Genomic DNA, 27,806 nt, shown 5'->3' on the forward strand with positions numbered 1-27,806 from the left:
TGCCGGGGAGACGGGGGCGGGGCCTGTTGCCGGGGTCCCGGGGCATATTATGGGATGTAGGCGGGAGGGGGCGGGGCCTAGCCGGGTTTTTTTCCCCTTTAAGAGGCGGTGCCGCGGCCGGAGCCATTTTCCCTTCAGCGGCGGCAGCGGTGAGAGAGGAGCCGGGGTCCGGAGCCGGGTGAGGAGCCGGGAGGGAACGAGGGCGGGCAAGGCCGTCTGCCGCCTCCTGGGGCGTCCGGGCCAGCAGACGCGTCTCTCCGCCGGACGCCCCGTCGGCTCCGGCCGCAGCTCCTTCGGGGACGCGCCGTCCCCCGTGCCCGGGTCGCCGCGGGACGAGTCCGGCCCCTCTTCCCCTGCCCCGCAACCGCCTCGCCGGTGCCCGCAGCCCAGGCCTGTGCCGGCCCCCGGGAACGGCGGCCCCTCGCCGCACGCCCGCCGGACTTCCCCGGCCCCGCCCCGCGCCCCCGCCCGGGAGACGGTGCCCCCCGCCCCCGCCCTGCGCCGCGCAGCCCCGCTCCGGGCGGGGGCGGCGGAGCGGGGCTGCCGAGCCCGCCCGGCCTTTTGTGTGCGGCCGGGGGCCGGGCAGGGGCAGGGCCAGCGCTGCAGTGCCAGCCCGGGGCGGGTTGGGGCTGCTGGCCAGGGCACCGCGCTGACAGCCGCCCCGCTGGCCCCAGGGCTCCCTTGGAAGCCCAGCTGCCTTGCTTGCCCCGCTGCCTTCTCCTGGTCCAAGGCAGAAACAACTGAGGGCACCCGGCTGCAGAGGACGGGAGAGTTTTCCTTCAGGACAGCTGTTTTGGCTTCTTCGCCAGAGATGAGTTGCTGACTCAGTTTAATATCTGGTGTCTTCAAAGCCTGCTTTATCACAACTCTAAATTGATATTTGCTGCTAGTGTTTCTATTATCCGTGGGCTCCAAAGACAGTAAAGTTGCTGTCTTAAGCTTTCTCACAGATCCTCTTAGCACTATTGCTTGGGAGAACGGAGTTCAGGTTTGCTATAACTTTCTCTTTCTCTTTTCAATGAAGTACTGGTCAGACTGGCAAGAAGACGACAACCTGTGTAAGCCCAGGCCTCCCCCAGTGTGGAGGACATGGCTTCGGGCATTGGATCTCCATCACCATGCTCAGGGGGCAGTGATGATGATGAGATGGAGATCCTGTTGAACAACGCTATCCCCCAGCATCCAGGTATGCCGAGCCTGCAGGGCATGAATGTGGAGTGGGGATAATTTTGGTTTCAAGCTGAATATGTGAAATGCAAGATGTGCTGGGGAATGTAATTTTTTTCACTATTTCTTCTGCAAGTCACATGTATGTTTTTGAGATGCGAGTCCCAGGGTTACTTTGAAGTGAGAGGCTTATGGCTTTGTGTCAGGTGGAACTGACTTTGTTCCAAGCCATTGCAGGTTGTCAGGGCCTGTGCTTGGAGGAGGTGTAGAGCATGCAGGCAGTGTCCAGTTCTGATGGGGTACCAAAATACTTATGAGTTTCAATTTTCATGAATGGGCAGGGGGAAGAGGGGTAGTATGTGAAAGGGCAGGTTGCCTGGCTTGCTTTCATCTGGGAACTCAGACCAGCTGACGTCCAGAGAAAACTGCCCTGGGCTGTTGCGTGACCCACTTTCCTTCATCACCACACCCAATTATTGAGGTTTCTTACGATTCTTGCTTTGTGCTGCTTGCTCACCTTTGCTTTTTTTTTAGTCTGTGTATCTTGCTTTTTCCCTTGTATTTGCATCCTCATCATCAACCTGAGGCTTGGGTTAGAGCTCTAGGAATTCTTCTGGCTTGCTTTTTTTTTTGTTGCTGCTGGTGCTGCTGACCTGCTCTGTGGACATGCATCTGGATTCTTCAGTTCCTTGTGAAAAAAGACTGATGTGTATATAGTCAATTACAGGATAAGTGTGCTATTTCCTACTAAGTCATGCTGGAATGTTGTAGTGTCATGTAAGATAAATGTAACTGAAGAAGGGAAGATGTTGTGGAGTTTTGGATTTTTGTTTGGCTTTTTTTTTTAAAGCCTTGTCTCTGGAGTTTTCTGGCACTTCTGAGATCTTGGGAATGGGGCTATCAGTAATAAAAGTCTTTATAAAAAAACGGGTGAAATCACTGAAAAATGGAGAGGTTTAAGTGATACCTTGGAAATGGTGGGTCATTAGAAGCTGTAAATCAGAACTTGGGTGAGAAGATGCATGATCCTTGAAGGACCTGGTGTTGCAGCACCATGGGAGCAAAGAGACATCCATTGGTTGGGAATATGGCAGGGGTCAGGCATGGGACTTCAGGTTCTGAAAGCTCTATCTCTGCTGTTTCAGCCCGGGCTGCGGTAGCTCCTCTGACCTGTGGTTTCCTCCATCCTGCCCAGCTCGGGTGGTCAGGAGGCCATTTTCCCTTGGAGGGAGAAGGAGTGACTCTGGCTGTGTGCAGTGGGCGGGGCGGCAGGGGAGGGCGGGTGGCCGCGCTGCTCCCGCAGCCTGCCACAAAGAGAAGGAAGGTTCTGTCTGGCTGCCCCTGCCCCTCCGGCCAAGGGCAGCCAGGGAACGGGGGCACACAGATGGAAACGTGCACTGGTGCTGGGGAGCTGCCATGTGTTCTGGCCAGGCAGTGAGCTTGCTAGCTGCTGGGGCTGGGGGAAGGTTCTGTCTAATCTGGATCAGAATAGAGTTGCTGAGTAACAACTTTCCTATGGAGGAGGAAAAGTAGCGGCTTACTGGCCTGTATTTTGCATGCAGCTGTAGGATGTTCTGTACTGCTGAAAAGGCTAGATGGTTTCTTTCTTGGAGATCCATGGACTGAAACATTATCGCATTCAGGTTCTCAAATGCATTTGCTGTTTTGCCCCTTTTAAATGTGGCCATCTGTTTTATGCTCTTTCCTCTTCTTAAGTTATGGCAAAGTTCTTGTCCCCGAGTTCTGAGAGCAATTCTGCTTGGAGAAGCAAGATTCTGGAAATAGGTGGTGTTGGGAGGGGGGAAACCATGTTCAGTGGTACCTTTGGATACAAGTTTTGAGTGTTTGTTGTGAGCAGTAAGAATTGTAACCACCTCTGTAAGAATGTAGCAAGAAGCAGACAAGTGTGAAGGGGAGCTATACTGTAGTGCACAGGAGGGGGTTGAATGAGACATGTCACCTCTTCACATCCAGAACCTGAAGAAGAGCCAGAGGAAGAGCTTCTGTCAGAGGCTGACACTCCCAAGATCAAGAAGAAGAAGAAGCCCAAGAAACTGAAGGAACCCAAAGTGCCGAAGCTCAGCAAGCGTCAAAAGAAGGAGGTAATAAGAATGCCTAAGGTCACACTCTAAAATATGGATATATGTAGGGTGAGGGTACTTACTGTTGTTGTTGGCCAATAGCAGCAATCTTTTGAATGAATCCTGTAGAACTTGGGGAGATAGCAGTGTTTAGTGTTTATCCAGGGTGTTTTCTCATGCCTGATCTCTTCCTCCCTCCCCAGCTGGGGGACAGCTCTGGTGAGGGGAATGAGTTTGTGGAGGAAGAAGAAGAGGTTCTGCGCTCTGACAGTGAGGGCAGTGATTATACCCCTGGGAAGAAGAAAAAGAAGAAATTAGGACCCAAGAAGGAAAAGAAAAACAAAGCCAAGCGCAAGGAGGAGGAGGAAGAGGAGGAAGAAGATGATGACTCAAAGGTAACAAACTACCCTGCTGACTGCTTGCTTCTCATTTCCATGTATCTGGTTTGGGGGATCATTGTGCTCTCCCTTTGTGATTGCACAGGGAGTTGGGACTGTGTCTTCCACTAGACCCTCTTGACTTGACCTTTTCCCCACCTTGCATTCTTCCCTCTCCACTGCTTTAAGCACACATGGAATTTATATTGAATCCAAATACTTTTCCCATTTCCACTGATCTGCTATTGTGGCTGTATCCTATGGTTGTGATAAGTGAATGCAGGGGAAAAAAATTCCCTGGGTCATCTGTGGAATGTGGAAGATGTGTGGAAGCTCTGCTCAGAGTTGCCATGATTCTCTTTTTATAGGAGCCAAAGTCATCTGCTCAGCTCCTGGAAGATTGGGGTATGGAGGATATTGATCACATCTTCACAGAGGAGGATTACCGCACACTCACCAACTACAAAGCTTTCAGCCAGTTTGTCAGGTGAGTGGCAAGCCTATACTTGAAATTACTTGGGAGCAAAAAAAGAGATGGGACAAAAACTAGATTCCTTGGTTTTGGAACATCAGTACACACTAGTGTAGTACCTAGAGTGAAAACTGAAGTAACAGTGAAGTAATTGATGCCCAGCTTTTTTGTTTTCAGTCATTGAGATGATGCAAATTCTCCCAGGCCCCTTTCTTCCCTACTATGCTAAATTCCATTTCTTTTCTCCAAGCCCCTGAACGTTTCCATATTTCACACAGAGTGAAGGATGAGAGTGAGGAGATTCATTGGCTGTTGCAGTCAGAGATTAGAAAGGAATGTAGTTTGAGATAAAGGTGCTGATGGGGCTGGCAGTGGGGAGGAATAATCTAGACCTCAGGGTGGTTCAGTAACCTTTCCTTCCTTTCTTAACTGTACACAGACCACTTATTGCCGCCAAGAACCCTAAAATAGCAGTGTCGAAGATGATGATGGTACTGGGAGCCAAATGGAGGGAGTTTAGCACAAACAACCCCTTCAAGGGAAGTTCAGGTGCATCTGTGGCAGCTGCTGCAGCTGCGGCTGTTGCAGTAGTTGAGAGTATGGTGACAAACGTGGATGCTGTCCTGCCGCAGCCCCCCGCAGATGTGCCACTCAGGAAAGCCAAGACAAAGGAGGGCAAAGGTGAGATGAAGAGTCTGGCAGGAGGATAGAATGTGAGTGGTGTCAAGTCAGTAGCCCATGTGACTTTGCCTCCTGTGTTCCCAGGACCCAATGCCCGGCGGAAGCCAAAGGCCAGTCCTCGTATTCCTGATATCAAGAAACCTAAAACAAAGAAGGTGGCACCACTGAAAATCAAACTGGGAGGATTTGGTTCCAAGCGTAAAAGATCATCAGTAAGTGATGTTCCTTTCTTGACCTTGTGAGGAGGGAGGTCATGATGTGGTAGTAATGCTGGGGTGTGTGTCTGATTGCTGCCCCCCCAGCATGTGTCTCTGAGTAACAAAGCTTTTCTCTTACCTACCTCAGAGTGAAGATGATGATCTGGATGTGGAATCAGACTTTGATGATGCCAGCATCAACAGCTACTCTGTTTCAGATGGATCTACAAGCCGTAGTAGCCGCAGTCGCAAAAAACTCAAGGCTGGGAAGAAGAAAAAGAAAGGTATGGATACTTGGCAACAGTTGGAGACAAGCACAGCTAAGTGTGTAGAAAGATGAGAGCGATGTCTGTGTGAGAGTTTTGATGTTTAACAGCATACTTGAGGGAGAATTGATTGTGAAGGAAGAACTTGATATTATTTTGAATAAGGAAAAGGTTTTCAGGGGTTCTTTGTTAGGGAAACAGATGAAGTGCTGGGTTTTCCTGGCCTTAAGTGTACCTTTTATTTCATGGGTGGAAGGGGGCACAGAGGGACTGGTTTTGCTCCTATTTCCAGGTGTTCCTTCTTGCCCTGTTTACTTACACATAGTACGAGTTCTGTATTTTGGATCTCTAGATGGCTATGTAGGCTGCTGGGAGAATACCCTCCCTGACTGTAGGAAACCTATACCTGTGGCTTGTACTACAGTAGCTCCTCGTCACCCTCTGCAGGTGAGGAGGACTCCACAGTGGCTGTGGATGGCTATGAGACTGATCACCAGGACTACTGTGAGGTGTGCCAGCAGGGAGGAGAAATTATATTGTGTGATACCTGCCCTCGTGCCTACCACATGGTTTGCCTGGACCCAGATATGGAGAAAGCTCCAGAGGGCAAATGGAGCTGCCCACACTGTGTGAGTATTGAATTCCCCAAATGGTGCAAGAGATCATGTATGAGGGGGATATCAAGTGACTTGGGGCTGTTTCTGTGGTAATGAAATAATTGCTTTGTTGTTCTGATTTCCCTCTCTCATAGGAAAAAGAGGGCATTCAGTGGGAAGCAAAGGAGGATAACTCTGAAGGTGAGGAAATCCTGGAGGATGTAGTGGGGGATGCTGAGGAAGAGGATGACCACCATATGGAGTTCTGTAGAGTCTGCAAGGATGGAGGAGAGCTGCTGTGCTGTGATGCCTGTCCTTCATCCTACCACATCCACTGTCTGAATCCCCCACTGCCTGAGATTCCCAATGGAGAATGGCTGTGTCCTCGCTGTACTGTGAGTTTCTGCTAGTACTGTTTTCCTATTGCTACAAGAGGTGATTGATCTAATCCTTTTGGATAATCATATTTCTGTGTAAATACACAGTCCTTTGGAGAATCTCTCCTCATACACTTTCATCATAAAACTTAAAGGCCCGACTTTTTGTAGCTGTATTGTGCCTTGATTGATTGCTTTCTCCACACAGTGGAAAGAACCAGGCTGCAGCCTTTGGGTCTCGTGAGATTGTCCACGTGTAGGGTAGCTGAGCAGTTTTTGGTCCAGCATGCCACACAGTGGGAAGAACCAGGCTGCAGCCTTTGGGTCTCGTGAGATTTGTCCACGTGCAGGGTAGTTGAGCAGTTTTTGGTCCAGCATGCCAAGGATCACTTTTTTGGGCTCCTGTCTGTGTAGGAGGAAAACAAGTGCAAGCAAATTCAATGCTTAAAGTAATTTAAACTGATGCTGAGACAAACTGGTTTTGCGCTGTTGTAAGCTTTGTAATGCTAAAGCCTTTCAAAGTAGATGGTCAGGAGAAATACCACACGTTTTTTAGGAGAAATAGGTAGTATAAATGGTGTTAATTGCTTTCATTAGGTGATAAAAACTAAAGGTGACAAGCAAATGAAAAGTTGGTTATGTTGGGCCCTTAGTTCTACAGCAAAATATTTTTTACACGAACTTTCAATGGAGTTGTAGTTGGGCAGACTATTGGGCTCATCAAGCCTAGCAAATTCTGTTTAGTGAAACCATAAAAGTGACTCTGTTTCTGCTTCTCAGTGCTTCTGTGTTAGAGTACATGCACTGTGATGCATCAAGCTCTGTTTAACTTCCCAGTGCCCAGCTTTGAAAGGAAAGGTGCAGAAGATCTTGATCTGGAAATGGGGTCAGCCCCCAGTTGGCCCTGCACCACCCCGTCCTCCTGATGCAGACCCTAATGCTCCACCCCCGAAGCCTCTGGAGGGTCGGCCTGAGAGGCAGTTCTTTGTCAAATGGCAGGGCATGTCCTACTGGCACTGCTCCTGGGTGTCAGAGTTGCAGGTGAGTGGAGGGACCTAACCATGGCATAAGGGTGGATAGTTGAGGCTAAAACATCTACTGACTGCTTGTGTCCTGACTGCAGCTGGAGTTGCACTGCCAGGTCATGTTTCGTAACTACCAACGCAAAAATGATATGGATGAGCCACCTTCGGGAGACTTTGGAGGGGAAGAAGAGAAAAGCCGAAAGAGAAAAAACAAGGACCCCAAATATGCTGAGATGGAGGAGCGTTTCTATCGATACGGGATCAAGCCAGAGTGGATGATGATCCACAGGATCCTTAATCATAGGTAGGGGGTGTAACAAAGAGGATTTTCAACAAAGACCTTAAGCAAGGCTAAGGGAGAGGGGATGAGCTAAACTGCGGTATGACTGGGAGAAACAGTGGGAGTTCTTTGTTGGTATGACAGACATTGTTCTGTTTCTGCTGCTTCACTGAGTCCTTCCCTTCCATTTGAATGGATTGGGGGAATACTGCCATCTCACTCTGCTTGAGACTTACTGGTTTCTTCTGCAGTGTGGATAAGAAGGGGAATGTCCACTATTTGATTAAATGGAGAGACCTACCCTATGATCAGGCGTCCTGGGAAAGTGAAGATGTGGATATTCAAGATTATGACCTCTACAAGCAAGCCTACTGGAATCACAGGTAGGAGAAGTATCTAGAGCTTGTTTTCCTTTCCCTTCCCTCAAGAGAAAGTACTGCAGTATGTCAGCCTCTAATGTTGGCTGGATCAATAGATGAAATGGGCAAGAAGCATCTTCTTGTTGCTGACTCTTTACGCCTTTGGGCAGGGACCTGGTGCCTCTCTACCAGTTCATTACTGTTCCAGCCCTGTTCTCTTGAGCCTGTTTGAGTTGGGTGATTGCCCTCCTATTCTCTGCAATAGTTTTTCTCTTGATCTGTCAATGAAAAGCCATTAAACTTACATGTACTTGGGACTGTGTCTGCATAGGGAGCTGATGCGAGGTGAAGAGGGCAGGCCTGGTAAGAAGTTAAAGAAAGTGAAGATGAGGAAACTGGAAAGACCCCCTGAGACTCCCACAGTAGATGTAAGTTACTGTTCAGCCATCTGACAGAGCTGCTTATTTTGGGGTGCCTGCAGGTAAATAGAAAACCAGAGAGTGAACAGCATATGGTTTAGAGCTCCTTCATAGCCGAAAGAATAAGTGGCACTAGACAGCCTTCAGACAAAGGTCCACTGTGTCCACTGGGTTGGACTCCCTAGCTTCTGATGAAAGGGTTTTACAAAAAACAACGGCTTCTTGTTGGATGTCTTTGGCCATTTGGAAATTGGGTTTGGTGCTAGTCTGGTTGTCATCTGTGAAGCCTCGTCTGTACTAGTGAATATAAGAGTTGCTAAGAAAGGACTCTTGTGAGTTATCTAAGTGAGTAAAAGGATTTCAACTCTTCCTTCTTTCCACTATAGCCAACAGTGAAATATGACCGGCAACCGGAGTACCTCGATGTAACAGGGGGGACCTTGCATCCCTACCAACTGGAAGGGCTGAACTGGCTGCGCTTCTCCTGGGCCCAGGGCACAGATACAATCTTGGCTGATGAAATGGGTCTGGGAAAGACTGTGCAGACAGCAGTGTTCCTGTACTCCTTATACAAAGAGGTGAGAGCAGGGAGGTCACTGCCCAGGGAGATTCTGCCTGTATTAGTGATTGCAGTCATCTAATGCTCTTTATTTGTAGGGGCACTCAAAGGGTCCCTTCTTGGTGAGTGCACCACTGTCGACAATCATCAACTGGGAACGAGAGTTTGAGATGTGGGCCCCAGATATGTATGTAGTGACCTACGTTGGTGACAAAGACAGCCGGGCCATCATCCGTGAGAATGAGTTCACTTTTGAGGACAATGCCATACGTGGAGGCAAAAAAGCGTCCAGAATGAAGGTACAGAGCTCTGCTTGTAACACAAGCCTGAACTGAAATGCACTTGACTGACTTTCAGGAGCTGAGATTCAGATATTCTGCTGTCCCTGGGAACTGAATATACTTGTAGTTTCCAAGGGGAAATAACTGCAAATTGATGACAAGTGGGTATTTAGACCCTTGCTGTAAACTGTTTAAACACTTCTAGTCTGAACTGATTCAGTACTGGGGAAAGATAGTTGATGAGTGTAATACTGACCCTAGGCAGGTCCCTGTCTTCCCTACTTAACCTGTGAAATTGTGCATCTTTTCTGCAGCTCACAAGTTGATGTCAGAATTACCACTGTGTGTAAATGACAAATATACAAAAAAAGTATGAACTTTTTCATCCTGAGGAATTGGCTGACAGGCCATACCCAGACATATGAGATAATGCATTTTGTGCCCAGACAGGAAGGAAGAGCCTGACCTAGGTGGCTCTTTTTTGTGGAACTTAAGTCTTCCTAGTAAAACCAAGATGGAAGCTAAAGCACTTTCAGTGGCAGATAGGCTAATTTCCTTCCTTTGAAATGGAACAGCCTTAAGTACTAACAGTAATAAAATTTGATGGTAAACTTCTTATCTTGTGAAGTCCTAGCTTACAGATGAGCCACTCTTCTCCAAATCTCAAAATCTCAGTTCTCTTAAGATGCCTCTACTCACTACTTGTTAAACATCTCTGCTAGAGTATTTGGCATCTGTCCAAAAGTAGCAGGTACTGGGGGGCTTGAGGAGACTTACATGTGTTGAGAGCAATAGGAATTAAAAGGCTAAAATGGTTTGGGCAGCATTTTGAATCTTGTGACAGGATGAAACAAGGGGGTTTGAAAGTTTTTGATGGGTTGTTGACCACAGCTTATCAGGGTAACCTGATGGAGGAGCACTGCATCTTCTATCCCATTACATGTTCATCCTTTTCCTTTGCAGAAGGAGGCTGCTGTCAAGTTCCATGTGCTTCTCACCTCCTATGAATTGATCACAATTGATATGGCAATACTAGGCTCTATTGACTGGGCCTGTCTCATTGTGGATGAAGCTCACAGACTGAAGAACAATCAGTCTAAGGTACAGAGAAGCATAGATGGTTCATGGGCATGGCATATGTTGCAGGGGAGAGAGAGCTCTTAGTCATTTGTTCAGTAGTAAATTTGATGTGTTATTAAAAAGAAAAATCAACAGCCTGCATTTGGAGATCAATCATCATTAGCAACAGCTTTACTTACACAGATCACTGGTTAAACCAGCTTTCTTTCCAAGTGAATGGGCAATTGGTGTAGACTGAAAAACAGAAAAGCCTGGATGTGGTTGTTGCTCTCAAATACAAAATGATTTCTAAAAGCAGATCACATACCTGCACCACCTCTATTCTGAAAAGGTTTACTATGCTGAGCATAAAACATGCTCCGTGAGCAGAATTACCCTGCTTCCAGAGTAGGCTTGCTCTCTGTGTTCATCTGGCTTTGCAGCACAACTAATGAGGTGTTACAGAAATTGATGGTGGGCAGAGGTGTTCAAAAATGCCAAGGTAGGTGCTGAGAGCCATATAGCTACTTTAATATGAGGCTGCACCTTAACTTAAGCTTGTTTGAATTGAGTAGACTTGACTGTACTTTGTTAATCCAGCCCCTCCATAGGCCTTCTGCCTTAATTCTGGTATTGGTTTGTCTGTCTTCAGCTGGATTCTAGTGCTCAGTATGCAAAAAACAATTACTATTGGAAAGCTGGTTTTAGAGGTTCTTGGAGACTATAAGACAAAATTGCTGCTTGATTTTTTTTGTTTGTTTGTTTTGTTTAAATAGCTTTAGTGTTTTGGATCTTGGCATGAGGCATCTTCCTGAGGCATCACAGCTGTGCTTGCAGTTCAGTTTCTAGATCTTATTTTATTATAGGCACTAAGACTGGATGCCATTCTATGCTTAGCATTGAAACCATTGGAAGTAGGAATGAATGCTTACTATTAATATTCATTAATTGAAAGAGGATGTAAAGGCTCAAGGTTACACTATGACACTATGCAGAGCCATTAAATCTTTTTCTACAGCAGTTTCCTGTCCTTTAAGAACAGCTTTTATAGGTGTTTGGCTGCAAGATACATATGTCAGATGCTTCTTGATAAATTTGAGTTATCTCCTGAAGTTTTGCAGATATAATTAGTAACTTCCACATTTGATTCTGAAATAAGAATATTTTTAAGTATAACTACATAGAAAGATAAATCCCTGTGGAGACCACTAGAAGTATTCCTCTGGTGCAGTAACCAAAACATAAGCAATTTAGTTTTTGTTTGCCATCTAGTACAGCTGCTTTCGTTAAGTTTGACCTTGTATGATGCTAAGTGTAAGATAAGCAAAGGAGTGGCCAAGCTCATAAATAAATTATTGTTTTACCATCAGTTTGTGCAGGTGAACATAGTACACTTGTGCTTCCAGTGCAGTATTTTAACTGCTCACTACATCTGTCTGGAATTACTTCATTGTTGTGAAAACCAGTGCAAATTACCTTCAAGATACATTGGCAAACCCTTAGCTCTTTTTCTCCTCTGCTTGTTCAGAGCTCTGGAACACTGCCAGGAGTGATATGAATAGGAAGAGTGACTTAGTTATTTCTAGAATTCTCAGGGCAGAATAGTTGTAGGAATGTGGAACACTAATTTAGCAAGAAAAAATACATAGTACAGCAGTCTAGAAATGATTTGTGGTCTGAAAGAGATTGTAACTTGTAAGAGCAAAGGAAACCTACTAGCACCTGATGGCTCAGAGGATTTGCTGCAGTCATGATTTAGCTATGCAGAACAATGATCCAAATAAGATCAGTCTAGTAACCCTGACTGGAATGTGAACTACTTGGAACTCTTGTCCAAACAGCTGATGTGATCTAAACTGAACCCTAGATTGGTGTCAACTTTCTTTCTAGAATTTTTTTCTTTGTAAGCCTATGACTTAATAAGCCACTGATGTATCTGTGTGTGTGTTTTGGTTTATTTTTCCACTTTCTTCCCTATTCTCTTCTTTCCAGTTCTTCCGTGTGCTGAATGGTTACTCCCTCCAGCACAAGCTGCTGCTTACAGGAACTCCCCTGCAGAACAACCTGGAAGAACTGTTCCACCTGCTGAACTTCCTGACGCCCGAGAGATTCCAGTATGTCTTGCAGTGCAAGTCAGCCTGCCTGTCTTGTCATTCCTTTCCCCTCGCTTGCTCTTTTGCTCTTTTTCCTTTGTGCTGTTTGCTGAGTGTCTGTTTCCCTGCAGTAACTTGGAGGGCTTCCTAGAAGAGTTTGCGGATATTGCCAAGGAAGATCAGATCAAGAAGCTGCACGACATGCTGGGCCCGCATATGCTGAGGCGTCTCAAGGCTGATGTTTTCAAGAATATGCCATCTAAGACTGAACTCATTGTCAGAGTGGAGCTGAGTCCCATGCAGAAGTGAGTGTGGGGGTGAAGAGAGCACTTGCTGTTGAGAACTGTTTCTCTGCTCTGCAGTTTCAAAGAGGATGTTGCAACAGCCTTATCCTTACTCTACAGGGTTTTCTGTGCAGTAGGCTGCCACTAGAGCAGAGGAAGGACTAATCCTGTGCTCTGGTGTAAGGGATAAAGAGATAGTGAGTGGCACTGGCAGAGCCTAGGTAGTTGGCAGGTAATGCCAGTAGCTATGCAGACTTCAGCAAGGGAAGAGTAGGTTAGTTATTCTCATGACAACTGTCTGAGTGGTTTTATTTTCTTTGTTTTCAGGAAATACTATAAATACATTTTGACAAGAAACTTTGAAGCACTGAATGCACGGGGTGGTGGTAACCAAGTCTCCTTGCTCAATGTTGTTATGGATCTGAAGAAGTGCTGTAACCACCCCTACCTCTTTCCTGTGGCTGCTATGGTATGTCCAGTCACTTATTCTGTATAAGCAAATTCCCTGCTGGCCGTTACCAGGAAGCCAGTTAGCTCCCTACGTGAGGCATGGAGGGGTTCCCATTTCTCTCTTTTTGCTTCTATGTGTTTTTTCCATCCTTCTTTATTTAGACCCAACATGCTGGAAGGCCATTTCTTTTCCAGCACATTTATATGACAGGTAGGAGCTATCTTCTGACTCATGTGAGGTGGTGAAGACTGTAAGAGTAGGGACTAAGTAAGAAAAGAGGCGGCTCTGTAGGAGTCAAATTGCAAGAGAACAGGCACAGGCTAGCACTGATGTTTCATACAAGCAGTGCTATACCTTGTGGTTGTGCCAAGCTAAGTGACCAGGTGTGAGCCAGCATCAGCTGGGGACTGAGACCAAGTTATACCCCCTCAAGCTGTTTTTGTCCCTTGCCCCTTATTCCCTCTTTCTCTTTATTTTTAGGAAGCTCCGAAAATGCCAAATGGCATGTATGATGGTAGTGCACTTATTCGAGCCTCTGGAAAGCTGTTGCTGCTCCAGAAGATGTTAAAGAACCTGAAGGAAGGAGGTCACAGAGTGCTCATATTCTCTCAGGTATATGGAGAAAAACCTCTAGGCCTGGAATACAATCAAAGAAATCTGATCTGGTGTCCATCTGTCCCTCACTCTTCTGTGGTGGTGTTTTTCTGATATGCAGATGACTAAAATGTTGGACCTTCTAGAAGACTTTTTGGAACACGAAGGGTACAAATATGAGCGGATTGATGGAGGAATCACAGGGAACATGCGTCAGGAGGCTATTGATCGCTTCAATGGTATATAGTTCCTACTTTTTCTGTAAAATGAAAGATTGCCTTGTATGTGCTTAATGCTTACTGTGGGATTGTTGTGCCCTAAGTCTTCTGTTGCTTTTCTGGAATCTTAAATTAGTTAGCAATTCTCTGTTAGGTGATGTGGGTCAGTTACAAATCCTTCTTTGAGTACTGCACACTCCCTTGATTACTTTTGTTCTCTTTTTTTAATCCAAGCTCCTGGAGCTCAGCAGTTCTGCTTTCTGCTTTCAACTCGAGCTGGGGGTCTTGGTATTAACTTGGCCACAGCAGATACTGTGATTATCTACGATTCAGACTGGAACCCCCACAATGATATCCAGGTGAGTCTGAATGATCACTCATTATGGAGTAATCCCGGAGGAAGAGGAGAAATTAAATCATCAGAAAGAGTGAAGGAGTGTGAGACTTCCCCTCTAGGAATGTGCAAAATTAGAGCAGTGAGGATTGGTAGAGATGGGAAGTGAAACAGTGGAGGGATCTTCTAGGGCACAGCCTTCACTAATGCTAAGAGCTAGCATGAAGGTAGATGAGAAGCTTGTGGAGGTAGTTGGGGTGTATCAGACTACTGCTTGTGCAGCTCTAGGTTATTGTGAGCATATCTCTTTTCTAGGCCTTCAGCCGTGCACACAGAATTGGACAGAACAAGAAAGTGATGATTTACCGCTTTGTGACGAGGGCCTCAGTGGAGGAGCGTATCACTCAGGTGGCCAAGAAGAAGATGATGCTAACTCATCTGGTAGTGAGACCAGGGTTGGGCTCCAAGACAGGCTCCATGTCCAAACAGGAACTTGATGACATTCTCAAATTTGGCACTGAAGAGCTCTTCAAGGATGAGGCTACTGAGGGGGGTGAGTACCTGGGAGTAGAACTGAAGGGGGTCGGGAGATCTGGCTCCTTTAGTGAGAGACTGTAGACACAGTGCTGATTATAGCTCTAGAAAGAGGGTCTAGGGTGGCATTCCCTCTTGTAGTCCATTGAGATCCATACAGCAACGGTTCCTGTACTCTTCCTTCAGGGGATAACAAAGAAGGTGAGGATAGTAGTGTCATCCACTATGATGACAAAGCGATTGAGCGTCTGTTGGATCGGAACCAGGATGAAACAGAAGATACAGAACTTCAGGGCATGAATGAATATCTCAGCTCCTTCAAGGTGGCCCAGTATGTGGTTCGTGAGGAGGAGATGGGGGTGAGTATGCTGTGGATGTCAGCTAATACATTCTTCTGAGTGATGGAGGATCAATTAAGTTAATTTAGCTCTGAAACTTTTAAGCAGGCAGGCATATATTTGCTATGACAGGCTGGGACTTGGAGCATAGAGTTCTAAATTTCTTACCTCTCTGACAGGAGGAAGAGGAGGTTGAACGGGAAATTATTAAGCAGGAGGAATCTGTGGATCCCGATTACTGGGAGAAACTGCTCCGTCACCATTATGAGCAACAACAGGAGGATCTGGCCAGGAATCTGGGCAAGGGCAAACGTATTCGCAAGCAGGTTAACTACAACGATGGCTCACAGGAGGATAGAGGTACAAATCCACAGGACCCTGAGGGAAAAAGGGGAATAAGTATGTGTTGCTGGGAAGTAACGGAGTAGCGTCTCAGGCTCACGTGCTGTATTTCTTTCAGACTGGCAGGATGACCAGTCAGATAATCAGTCAGACTATTCAGTTGCTTCTGAAGAAGGAGACGAGGACTTTGATGAGAGGTCTGAAGGTAAGCTCTACTGGAGCCAGAGTTGCTGGGTTGCTTTGAGTGTGGAAACAGTTGGGACTTGGGCAATTTATATGTTTTGTGGCGCTCCCTTGCTGGGACAGTATTCACACAACAATATGCTGTGCCTTGTCTTTTTACTTAGCTGCATTTCTCTCTTCAGCAGCTCGTCGGCCTAGCCGCAAGGGCCTGAGAAATGATAAGGATAAGCCTCTGCCTCCCTTACTGGCCCGTGTGGGAGGGAACATTGAGGTAAGTTGTACAAGGGGGAAGGCATTTGCATCCCAGCTGCTCCTGTATTCCTCTTGCAATATCTGTCTGCTCCTTCATTCTAGGTGCTGGGTTTCAACGCTCGCCAGCGGAAAGCCTTCCTCAATGCTATCATGCGCTATGGAATGCCACCTCAGGATGCCTTCACCACTCAGTGGCTTGTTCGGGACCTCCGTGGCAAGTCAGAGAAAGAGTTCAAGTGAGTCTGCATTAGGCAGGAGTGGAAGACGGACAGCAAGTAGTCCTTTTGGGGAGGAATGAGAACTGGGCCTTTTCTTGGAGACTACATTTCCTTAATGTATTGATTGATTCTTTGTGGGAGAATGAAGTATAAGCTGGAATTGTTGCTAACTCTCGTTGACCTGACTCTTCAGTCACCAAAAGCAAATGCTTTTATAGGAGTAGCATGGCTCTACAAGCATGTAATGAATAATCTCCCTGAGTCTTTCTTGGGTTTATGATTGTTTCTGGCTCAAGACTCTTGAGTTAGCTGTATGTCTTCTATGTACGTAGTGATTCTGTTAGGAAATTCTCCCTTGAAGCTACTATGGGTTAAGAGTCTCAGGGTAATCTCCCTTACATGCTGGAAGGGGTCTGACAATGCATGCCTCCAGATAATGCAGTTTATGGACTAATTGCTTGTCTCTCAATTGCTGCAGGGCCTATGTCTCGCTTTTCATGCGCCATTTATGTGAACCTGGAGCTGATGGTGCAGAGACCTTTGCAGATGGGGTCCCACGGGAAGGTCTTTCTCGACAGCATGTCCTTACTCGCATTGGGGTCATGTCACTTATACGCAAAAAGGTAGGTGCCTAGCAGAGCAATGTGGCCTTTGCTGCCCATACAACTGTATGTAGTCACTGGGGCCTTGAGTTAGAGAGTTACCTCTCCTTTCACTCCTACTTTTGTTCTGTGCATGGTGGCCTGTCTCTACAGGTGTAAGGATTGTATGACTCCTCCAGTGATACGTCTTTCTCTCCCTCTTGTACAGGTGCAGGAGTTTGAGCATGTGAACGGTCGCTGGAGTATGCCAGAACTGGCAGAGATAGAGGAGAACAAGAAACTTTCACAGCCCAGCTCACCCTCTCCCAAAACTCCAACTCCTTCGACACCAGGGGATACGCAGCCGAATACACCTGCCCCTGTTCCTCCACCTGGTGAGGGCTCCCCTCTCGTACAACCCCGCGTCCTGACCTTACCCTGGCTGTTCCCCTCACCGGAACTGTGGTGGTGGGGTCTGGAGGTGGACGCAGATCAGCTTACTCTCATGTTAGGAGGGCTGCCAAAGACATGTGCAAGCCCTTAAAGGCAAGAGAGGACACTGGCTTTCCTGCGATGAGCTGACATCAGTGAGAAGCCCATCATTTGTAGTGGGCAGGAAAAGGGGGGGTCATGTTAATTCCATTTTGGTGGGCCTGATCCCTGAGAGCAAAGGAGAAGTGGGTTTGGTAACAGGGAAGACCTTACTGATTTGTTTCTCTTTTTGTCTGCTGTGCTGCTCTGGCGTGGGGAATACACAGAAGATGGAGTAAAAGTAGAAGAAGGAGCTAGTGCTAAGGAGCAAGGAGAGCCGTCTGAACCAGAGAAGGAGCTCACTGCCTCTGCTACTGAAACAGAGGCTCCTATGGAGGTGAGTTTTGGCTTTTTGCCTTGTAATTTCTCTTGCAAGTTTCTGTACTTCTGCCCCCTCTTCATTTCAGCTGAGGCAGAGATGAGTTTTTAGAGTGATACTTGAAGATCTCTGACTCTGGTCCTCAGAATTGGTCTCACAGTTTTGTGTCTTTGCTTTTCAAGTGACTATGACTGTATTCTGTCATGCACTGCTATACTTTTGTCTCACTGATTGCTGTCCTCAGCAGTGTGCTCAAGCTGTGGAAACACCACCCCAGGAAGCAAAATCCCCAGTGAACTCCACAGAGGCAGATGAAAAAAAAGTAGAGGAAACAGAAGCGAAGGAAAGACCAGATGAACCAATGGAAGTAGAAAGCAAAGGTACAGAGCACTTCATCCCAAAGAAATAAGCTTGAATGTAGAAAACCAGTGTGAAGTTACAGAATAGTATTGGCTTTGACTGGTTGAAGAACAGAAGTGTGGACTTGCTATGTTCTTGTGCATCTCATGTTCCCCTTCTTTCCTGCAGCTGATGTGGAGAAAGTGGAAGACAGAGCAGCTACTGAAAATCCCCCTGACCCTCCTATAATCACTCTGGATGAGAAAGGTGAGGCATCATGACTCCTTTCTCTACCTTAACCCTTCTTTTGCAAGGATTCCTCATGGGTCCAGTTTGTTGTGTTGTCTGCCATGTTCGTTTTAATAATTTCCTGTGTGTACAGATGAGAAAAAGGACGATGATAAGAGAGATGTGGTGATGCTGCAGAACGGAGAGATGCTGAAGGAGTCAGTAGATGAAAGGCACAAGAAGGCAGTAAAGCAGCGCTTCATGTTCAACATAGCAGATGGTGGTTTCACTGGTATGAGATCTTTATCTGCTTGAAATTGTTTATAAGCTCCTGCTTATGTTTGTGAAGTACCTTCCAACCGTTCTGGTGTCTCTTGCCTTTCCAGAACTACACTCCCTCTGGCAGAATGAAGAGCGGGCTGCAACTGTCACCAAGAAGACCTATGAGATCTGGCATCGGCGTCACGACTACTGGCTCCTAGCTGGGATTATCAAGTATCCTTGCCGTGACAGATACATTCTCCCACCTTGTACATAATTTGTCAGGGTGAAAGTGACCCTGCTGAATCTGACTGGAGTAGGGTTAAGTGAGAGAGTGCATTAACTTCTTCACAAGAGTGAAAGTGATGGTGGGAGGGGGAGCTTCCTGCAGCACAGTTATGACTTAGCAGGACATAGTCTCATTCCTCTTCCTTGGCTCCTGTTCATCCCCTCTCTGTACCCCTTTCCCCAGTCCCTCTGGAGAACAGTACTGCCTGGGCTGTGTATTCCCTTGTTTTCACTGCCTTTGTTTGCCTGAGCTCATCCCATCTCAGTCATGGCTATGCCCGTTGGCAGGATATTCAGAATGATCCACGTTACGCCATCCTCAATGAACCCTTCAAGGGTGAGATGAACAGGGGTAACTTCCTGGAAATAAAGAATAAGTTCTTGGCAAGGAGATTTAAGGTAAGGATTTCTATTTAGTGTGATAACTGCCTGGATCTCTAAGAACAAGTTCTTGCAGTTCTGAGTTTCCACCAAGAAAGTAAAAGATTTGTGCGGTGCCTTTTATTTTAGGGGTAATAAAAAAAGCAATAGATCTCAGGATCATGCAGTTGCTCCATGATAGGAGCTCCCTTTTTTCTGGAAATGGTATTGGGTAGCTTGGTTCAGTGCTTTCTATCCAGATGTTCATTGAATAACTGGTAAGCAGGAGGCTTGAGGTTCAGGCAGCTGTTTTCACCACAGCTTTTGCTTGGTCTGCTACAACCCACTCCATGTGCCTGAACAGAACTCTGGGTTGCTGAAAGGGCTGATTTCATCCTACTTCATGCTCTTCAGTAGTGAACACAACTCCACAACCATGGGAGTGATTTAAGATCAAGTAAAAGCCATATAGGTCTCAGTCTTGGGGCAAAACACTGATTGACTATAAGACTGAATGATCAGTTCTGCACTGACAGGATTCCAGCTGATTTATCCAAATCCTTACAAGACTTTAGACTCTTTCTATAAGTAGGATGGAATATTTTTCCCTTGAGTTCAAAGGGTAATCTCCATCCCATTTACCTCATAAAGAATATGTAACAAGAATCAGAGAAGGAAAGAAAATACCAGAGGAGTTGCAGTAGTCTATTAAACCCAATGCACCCTGGCTTTCTTTTATGTCTGACTTTGCTTCATGAAGCCCTTACTGTTTTGGGCTACTCCGTAAAACCTGGAGAAAAGAGATTCAGCGACACAATCTCACCTTATGTATGAGATGGTGGGGAATTGGATTAGGAGAGACTGGGGGTGCAAACAAGGCTCCCTCTCAGGCAGCTGCTGAAAGACTCATTCCTGCCCCACCTTGCAGCTTCTGGAGCAAGCACTGGTGATCGAGGAACAGTTGCGGCGAGCTGCCTATCTGAACATGTCCGAAGATCCATCTCACCCATCCATGGCTCTGAACACACGTTTTGCAGAGGTGGAATGCCTGGCTGAGAGCCACCAGCACCTATCCAAGGAGTCAATGGCTGGGAATAAACCAGCCAATGCTGTGCTGCACAAAGGTAATGCGGTGTGTCAAACAAGGGTGGGATAGGTGTTCAGCTGTGCTGTCCCCTCTGGGGTGTCCCTTTCCCGTCCGAACAGATGTCCCTTTCTCTTGTAGTTCTGAAGCAGCTGGAGGAGCTTTTGAGTGACATGAAGGCAGATGTGACTCGCCTGCCTGCCACGATTGCCCGTATCCCACCTGTGGCAGTGCGCCTTCAGATGTCAGAGCGCAACATCCTCAGCCGCCTGGCCAACCGCAGCAGCGAGCCCCCGCCACCGCCCCCTCCCCAACAAGTACGTACTCTCTCTGGTCAGTAAGGGAGTTCTGGGGAGAGGCGGCCTCCGTGGGCCAGGCTGGGCTCTGGTGACCAGCCCGTGAGCTTCAGGTCCTCCTCTGTTGCCCTACAGGTGGCCCAGCAGCAGTGAGTTCCTGGCCCAGTGCTGTTGACCTTTCGGCCAAGCTGAAGTGACCCCCCTTAGCCCACCCCTCCACACTCTACCCCTCTGCCTGACATTCCTGACTGGGTGCTGTTTCCCTCCATGGAAGCTGCTGCTCAGGTCTCTGGAAGGAGAAGAAACTCCTTCCTCTGCAGCCAGCCCGTTGGAGCAAGGAGTGTGTTTAGGAGAGAGGGGGATGGATGTATGATGGACTCTGTATATAGTGACTGGAGGCCCCAGCGCCATGTCTGTTACATGGAGAACCTGGCTGCATTGCTCGTTGCCTCCACCTGGAATTCCAGTTTTCGTTCTTAATTTTATTTTGAGTTTGTTTACTGAGACAAGTGCGCAGGCAAGACCAAGCAAAAGCCAGGACAGAGACAAAGCTACCTCCATCAAAATCCTTTTTAATACAAAAACTGACCGGACTTGTCAACTAATAAGCAGCTTGAAGACAGAAGCAAACAACAGTGAAAAACCAACAAAAAACAGAGCAAAACATTGATAAAACTGAAAAATAAAGTTTCCTTGTATTTTACTTTGTTGTCTCTATTATCATGAGTGTACTGGGGGTAAGTATGTGGTCTCAATATTGAAAGAAGAGGTAGTCATGTCTTTCTGCTGTATCAGAGCAGTTTTTGGGGTATCCTCTGAGAAGGGCAGTAGATACCCTAGCCCCGGCAGCGTTTAAGTATTGGGCTAGATCATCCTTAAACCTCTTCACCCTCACCTTAACAGTCTAGGTTTCCGTAACTCCTTTTCCCCCTTGCCTCTGCACCACATCTTTCTCTGCTGTGTGCTTTACCTCCTGTCCCGGCTGCAGGACCTGCGTGTGAGTGCGTGCGGCAGGAGCGCCGTTCCCGGGGGCTCCCGGTGCCGCACTCTCGCTGTGGGCCCGCGGCGGGGCGGGCCCGCGGCCCCACGCATCCGGGCGGCGCGCGACCCGCGCCTCTGACGTTGCCGGCAGGGCCAATCAGCGATCGCGGTCGGCGGCGCCGGCCAATGGGCGGGCCCGCGGCGGGCGCGTGCGCCGGGGCGGCGGGGAGCGCCGCACGTGTGGCGGGGCCCGAGCGGCACGACCATGGGGCGGAAGCTCGACCCCACCAGGAAGGAGAAGCGCGGCCCCGGGCGCAAGGCCCGCAAGCAGCGCGGGGCCGAGGTGGAGCTGGCCCGCTTCCTGCCGCCAGGTAAGTGCGGCCTGGACCGGCCCGCGGCCATCTGACCGCGGCGCCCGCGGCCGTCTGACCGCCGCGTGTCTTCCCGCAGAGCCGGAGACCGGCAGGAAGAAGCTCTCCAGTCACGGCAGAAAGAGGTGAGGGGCGCGGTTCGGCGGGCCGGGGTGTGCGGGCCGGGCCGGCGCTGATCGCCGCTTCTCCTCCCGATGCAGGGCTGCGAAGAGGCGGCTGGGAGCGGGCGGAGGCCCGGCCGGGAGGAGGCCCCGAGGAGGAGGAGGAGGAGAGCGGGAGCCGACAGGTGAGTGAGTGAGAGCGGGTCCGAACCGGGCTGATGGACCGGCCGGCCCCCGTCCTGCTTCTCCCTGGGCGCTGCCGCCACCCCTCTTCTCTGGCGTCGTTTTCAAGGCAAGGGACATGTGGGATTTCGGTATTTGAAGGTACAGGATCCTAGAGGATCTTAAGTTGGAAGGGACCCACACAGAAAATTGAGTCCAGCTCCTGGCCCTGTACAGGACCACCCCAGAAGTCCCACCATATTCCTGAAAGTGTTGTCCAAACACTTGAACTCAGATGGACTTGGTGCTGTGATCACTTCCTTGGAAACTTGTTCCAGAGCCCAGCCACCCTCTGGGTGAAGAACCTTTTCCTGATATCCAACCTAAGCCTCCCCTGACACAACTTTGATTGCCATTCCCTCGGATCCTGGTCACCAAAGAGAAGAGATCAGTGCCTGCCCCTCCTCTTCCCCTCAAGAGAAAGTTGGAGACTGCAGTGAGGTCTTCCCCAGTCTCCTCCGGGCTGAACAGACCTCAGCTGCTCCTCACAAGGCTTCCCCTCCAGACTCTTCATCATCCTGACCCTCTTTTGGGTTCTCTCTAATAGATAATAACAATGAATTCTATCTGATTTCTTGTGTCTGCTGTGCCAGGAGGCAGTGTTGTCTGAAGAACTACTCAAACGTCTCTCTTCTGCGTATTAACTCCATTTTTTACTTATCTTCTGTTCACAGCAAGGTTGTTGCAGGCTGCTTTTATAACTGAGGCTTTTAAATCTTTGTTTTACATCTCGTGTGGCCCAGGAAACTCTTGAAGCAGAAAGAAGGAAGGATAGACAAATATTTGGGGCAGAGGGTACTGTAATATGCCAGAGCAAATACCATAAGAACTTTGTGGCAGTGTTTTAATTCAATAATTCTAGTTAGATCTCCTGAAAGGTCCATTGCAGGAGAGGTGAGAATATGCCCAGTACTTCATGAGAGGTACTCATAGAGAGCAGTCCCTCCCTCTAGACAAGCAGCTCAGGACTCAGACTGAGGCCTTTTTGTGTAACAACTGAAAAAGCAGAGCAGCTGATTTTGGAGATAATGCCTAACTTTGAACTACTTCTTCTGCCTCTAGTTGAAGAGCAGCTGTCCCCACAGAAGGAGAAACGTGCTGTAAAGGCAGCAGGACAAACTGCCCGTGGCCGCTCTGGCTTCACTGATGGCAATTCCAAGTGGCTGACTCCAGCCAAAGCCAAGAAAACCCAACCTAAAGGAAATCATGTGGAATTATCCAGTGATGGTGAGGTGGAAGAGAGCAGCTGGGAGATGGAGGAGGAGGAAGATGGGAGCAGTGAGGAGATGGTGGATGATTATGGTGCCTCCTCATCAGAGGAAGAAGAGGTAGGGAACTTCTTCCTCTTAATTACACATGGAAGACTTGGTGTTGCTGGCTGAAAGGACCCCTCAGGCCTGGGGGGAAGGGATGGCTTTAGGGCAGGGGGGCTGGTGAGGTGGTGGAGAACTTTCCCCTTCTTTCCTTCACAAGAATGATTTCAAGTTTAGCAGCTGATTCCAGCCTAACATTCAGTGCTTTTGGTTTTTGTCCCTTTTCGACAGAGCAAGTAAATTTCACAGATGGTGGGAAATAAGGGGATGACTGTGGATGCTTTTTGATTAACCTTTTGTCTCTATTTAGCTGCTGCCTATTGAAAAAGCTGCCCTGAAGCAGAAGCCTGACAGGTGAGTGTGTAGAGACTTTCCTGGATAGATGAGGAGCCTGTGGTGTTATTGTTCTTTCTGCCATCTTAGAAATGGTAGTTGAGAAGTGTCTGTGTGATCCTGTTCTTTGTCTGTAGGGAAGGCTTCAGTGAAGATGACAGTGAGGAGGAAGAAGAGGAGGAAGAGGAAGCAGAGGAGGCAAGCAAGCAGAAAATGGGACAGAAGGAAGAAGAGGGCCCAGATCTGCAGCTCAACCTGGATATAGATGAACAGTTTAAACTGCCAACTAGTGAAGAGATTGAGAAGGAGAATATCCTTTTTATCTGTGACATCCACAAGCCTTGTGCGTGATGCAGCACGGGGCCAGGACACAACCAAAGAGCTTCACTTGGACTTTATCATGCATATTGCTTAGCAAAAGTGTCTGCATGACAAAGTATTTTTAGCTGAGCTGTCCTAATAGATAGTGTATTATGCTGTGCTTCTGTATAGCACAGCTAGGAAATCTGTGGCGCCCTGCATGGGGCTTGGAACCTGCCCTAATTTCCTTTTTAGTCCTAAATACATATGGATGTCTTATGTGGTTTGATCCTCTCTACCCTGATTTTCCTGGTGGGTGTTTGTGTAACCCATTCCCAGAGTTTCTGATGACAGCAATTCTAGCATCCAAAGTGCTTGCTGCTGGACTTTGGTGATTTTAATTTCCTGCCTCCCTTCTTGCTCTCCTCTGTCCCCCTTGGTTGCCCTTGGGGAACTTCTTGTCTCTTTTCTGCTGCAGGTAATGCTTTCAGTATTAAAGCACTTCTTTTGTTTGGCTTCTTTTTTTTTTTTTTTTTTCTGTTTATATAATGTAATTCTTTGAAACACCCTCTAGTTCTGCCTTGTGAACTTTTTTGTCCAGTTTCATTCTTTGAATCCTGCATCTGCTGAGCTCTGATGGAAGCAGTATTCCAGCAGGGCCATTCTGGTGCAGGCACTGTTGTCCAGCAGGGCTGAGTGTACTTGTAAAGAGCCCCTGTGCGAGTTCCTTGGCTGTTGGCGATTCCTTGACAGTGTTCCCACCTGCTGAGCCACCTGACCTGCACATCATTCACCAGCGCATCCAGGGCAATGTGGAGGTGCTGCAGGACTTTGGGGTGAAGCGGGAGGAGGGGCGCTCCCGGCAGGAATACCTCGCCCTGCTGCGCCGGGACATGGCCGCCTACTACTCCTACAGCGACTTCCTGCTCTCCAAGCTCATGGACATCTTCCCGCTCCCTGAGGTGGGAGCCTGCCCTGCCTGGAGCTCTGCTGACCCACGGGGGTTTGGCTGCCTCCCTGAGAATTCATTTTTATCTCTGTTCTCTGTCCCTTCCTCCATCCAGCTGATAAACTTCCTGGAGGCTAACGAGGTTCCCCGGCCTGTCACCATTCGCACCAACACACTGAAGACGCGGCGGCGGGACCTGGCACAGGTGAGCAGGAACCAGGGGCTGTGTCCTGAACCGCCTGTCCCATGGAGCAGCATCTCAGTCCCTTCTCCTTGCCTTGCAGGCTCTAATCAACCGTGGCGTGAATCTTGACCCCCTGGGGAAGTGGTCGAAAACGGGACTTGTTATTTACGACTCCACTGTGCCCATTGGTGAGATCACCTTTACCAGACAGGGCTGAGCTCACCTGCTCCTGCTTCCCTTTCTTTAACATTTCATTTTCTTCTGTTCTGCCTTCCCTGCCCAGGTGCCACCCCAGAGTATCTGGCTGGACACTACATGCTGCAAGGAGCCTCCAGTCTTCTCCCTGTGATGGCGCTGGCTCCGCAGGAGAATGAGCGCATCCTGGATATGTGCTGTGCCCCAGGAGGCAAGACCAGCTACATAGGTACTGCCCTGGAGCCTTGGGAGGGATGCTCTGGCAAGGGAGGAGTTTACACTGGTCTACACAGAAAGGGGGAATAGAGGGGGACTGAACTCGAGGAAAGGAGCAGGTGGCTGTAACTGGAGACAAAGGTACAAGAGGTTTTCAGCCCCTTGCTGGTGTGTTTTGCCCTCTGGCAGCTCAGCTTATGAAGAACACAGGGATGATCCTGGCTAATGACAGCAGTGCCGAGCGGCTGCGCAGCGTGGTCGGGAATTTGCACCGCCTGGGAGTCACCAATGCTGTCGTGAGTAACTGCGATGGACGGCAGTTCCCCAAGGTATGTTCCTGGTCACAGTGCTTACCCAGAGCTGCTGTGCTGTCCCTGTAGTGAAGCTGTGTTCTCCAAAGTCACCTGTCACAGGAGGATGAGCAGAGCTGCTGGGGAGTGTTTGTTATTTGATAGAGAGGCGGGAAGTGGACAGGGAGGAAGGAGAAGGAGTGTTTCCTGTCTTCCTGGTCTTCTGGTTCCCCTTTTAGTCTTGGCCTTGTTTTGAGTCCCCACCCATGAGTGTAATTCCAAATCTATACGTCCGCCTGTAGGTTCTCGGAGGGTTTGACCGTGTCTTGCTCGATGCTCCTTGTAGCGGAACAGGTGTCATTTCCAAGGATCCTGCTGTCAAAACCAACAAGGTGGGTGACCAGGGCAGACTCAAGCATGAGTCATGAGAGGAAGGCCTTTGGGGCAGCTGTGTTCGTGAGAGATACCTATAATACGTTTTTCCTTTTCTCTCTTATTCTGTGTGTTGTACCAGGGCTAGTTTTTGAGATTCCTTCTGCAGAAGAGTCCAGACTCTTGTATATTATAAATGCTTTTCTCTCCTGTCATTCCTTCATCCACAGCAGAGGCCTGGGGTGCTTCCCTGGGATGCCTGTGGCATCCCAACCTTTCTCTCTCTCTCAGGATGAGACAGATATCCTGCGTTGTGCCCACCTGCAGAAGGAGCTGATTCTTAGCGCCATAGATTCAGTCAATGCTGCCTCTGAGACAGGGGGCTACATTGTCTACTGCACTTGCTCCATCATGGTAAGTGCCTTTTACCACGAGCTGCTGTGGTAGCTCATCATCCTCAGGAGATGGTGAGTTTTGGATCCTAATGCTTAGCCTCTGGCAGGTGGAGGAGAACGAGTGGGTTGTGGATTATGCCCTGAAGAAACGCAACGTCCGTTTGGTGCCCACAGGCCTGGACTTTGGCAAGGAAGGCTTCACCAGGTGTGTGCCAGGTCACAAGCTGCACATGTGACTGCTGCTTGGTGGCCAGGTTTGAGCAGAGGTGTTCTATCGCTGCTCACCCCACTTCCTCCTCCAGGTTCAAGGAACGCCGCTTCCACCCGTCCCTCAAGTCTACGCGGCGTTTCTACCCCCACACGCACAATATGGACGGGTTCTTCATCGCCAAGTTCAAGAAGTTCTCCAATGCCATCCCGCAGGCACAGAAAGGTAACGTGGTGCTGGAGCTCAGCTCAGCTGCCTGGGCCTGCCCTCACAGGCTGCTCCCCCTCTAGAAGCCACCTGGCTTCTCACAGCGCCTTTCTCTCGGTTCAGATCCAGAGCCCGCTGTGGAAGCTCCATCCGCTGTCCCCGATACCATCATCACGGAGCCTCCACCAAAAAAGAAGAAACTTGAAGGATCAAAAGCTGACAAAGAGCAGAAGCTGCCCCAACCTGCTTTGAAGAAGAAACGTTCATTGCAAGCACAGAGGAGACCCTTGAAGGCTGTCCGGCCTTCTCCCAAAATGATGCGGCCTAAAGTCCCTACCAGGAAGAAGAAGCATAGAGTGAAAGCGAATGGACAGTGAGTGAAAGTGCTTTTCCACATGTTGATCCCTTCCTTGGAGAGCAAAGGCTGCTGTAGCTCTGTGTGTACCCCCACTTTGCTGCTCTGTGCCGATCATCTCTGCAGCTCTGAGACCTGGGACAATGGCAGCCCCCTTTGCTCCTTTCCCTTTGCATCAAGGACTGATGCACTGACCCATTAAAAGTTTTATACTCTTCCTCAAGTCTTGTTCTTTTTCCTTGGAACACAAAATGCAGGATTCTGCTGTGTCCCCTTATTCCTTTGCATTAGACACCCCTCTTAATCCCAGCTGATGCTCTGGCATTTCTGGTGTCTGTCCATATTCCTTACAACGGGGATGTTTGTGAGGAAGCAGTGGGAGCTGAAATCCTTGCTGCCTGCATGAAGGCTGTATTGTGTGGAGCTGTCAGCTGAGTGCTTTGTCTGGGCAAGGCTCTAGCCCAGTGGTTCCCTAGTTCCCTGTTGTCAC

At 48.4% G+C, this 27,806-nt stretch overlaps 2 protein-coding genes and 1 non-coding gene across 10 annotated transcripts; all 3 read left to right on the forward strand.

Annotated features, from left to right (window-relative positions):
* The first annotated feature begins 77 nt into the window (after window positions 1-77).
* Window positions 78-21,027, forward strand: CHD4 (chromodomain helicase DNA binding protein 4). 8 transcript variants are annotated; one of them, XM_015642367.2, is made up of 40 exons: window positions 78-178; window positions 1,025-1,186; window positions 3,142-3,269; window positions 3,452-3,643; window positions 3,994-4,112; window positions 4,537-4,778; window positions 4,863-4,990; window positions 5,124-5,259; window positions 5,689-5,870; window positions 5,993-6,232; window positions 7,052-7,255; window positions 7,338-7,543; window positions 7,771-7,902; window positions 8,210-8,306; window positions 8,684-8,875; window positions 8,955-9,155; window positions 10,101-10,238; window positions 12,189-12,310; window positions 12,421-12,594; window positions 12,901-13,042; window positions 13,505-13,636; window positions 13,740-13,857; window positions 14,071-14,195; window positions 14,486-14,723; window positions 14,891-15,063; window positions 15,222-15,402; window positions 15,479-15,589; window positions 15,750-15,838; window positions 15,922-16,055; window positions 16,516-16,660; window positions 16,848-17,013; window positions 17,377-17,486; window positions 17,713-17,848; window positions 17,997-18,074; window positions 18,190-18,327; window positions 18,422-18,530; window positions 18,851-18,983; window positions 19,873-20,068; window positions 20,170-20,361; window positions 20,460-21,027. In XM_015642367.2, the coding sequence occupies exons 2-40, from the start codon at window positions 1,090-1,092 to the stop codon at window positions 20,519-20,521; spliced, it is 5,838 nt and encodes a 1,945-aa protein (XP_015497853.1). In that variant the 5' UTR covers window positions 78-178; window positions 1,025-1,089; the 3' UTR covers window positions 20,522-21,027. The 8 variants fall into 8 exon arrangements, with proteins under 8 accessions (XP_015497853.1, XP_015497868.1, XP_015497876.1 ...); XM_015642382.2 differs by having other exon boundaries at window positions 17,716-17,848; XM_015642390.2 differs by having other exon boundaries at window positions 15,753-15,838.
* Window positions 17,041-17,179, forward strand: LOC117245359. Its single transcript, XR_004499992.1, has one exon.
* Window positions 21,028-21,513: 486 nt separating the features above from the next.
* Window positions 21,514-27,539, forward strand: NOP2 (NOP2 nucleolar protein). The gene is made up of 16 exons (XM_015648155.3): window positions 21,514-21,676; window positions 21,756-21,801; window positions 21,877-21,962; window positions 23,062-23,327; window positions 23,623-23,666; window positions 23,783-23,955; window positions 24,708-24,907; window positions 25,010-25,099; window positions 25,179-25,266; window positions 25,362-25,502; window positions 25,679-25,818; window positions 26,082-26,171; window positions 26,443-26,565; window positions 26,654-26,751; window positions 26,849-26,979; window positions 27,085-27,539. The coding sequence occupies exons 1-16, from the start codon at window positions 21,571-21,573 to the stop codon at window positions 27,336-27,338; spliced, it is 2,076 nt and encodes a 691-aa protein (XP_015503641.1). The 5' UTR covers window positions 21,514-21,570; the 3' UTR covers window positions 27,339-27,539.
* The last annotated feature ends 267 nt before the right edge of the window (window positions 27,540-27,806 follow it).

Source organism: Parus major, chromosome 1, assembly GCF_001522545.3.
Source record: "Parus major isolate Abel chromosome 1, Parus_major1.1, whole genome shotgun sequence".
Taxonomy (NCBI): Eukaryota; Metazoa; Chordata; class Aves; order Passeriformes; family Paridae; genus Parus; species Parus major.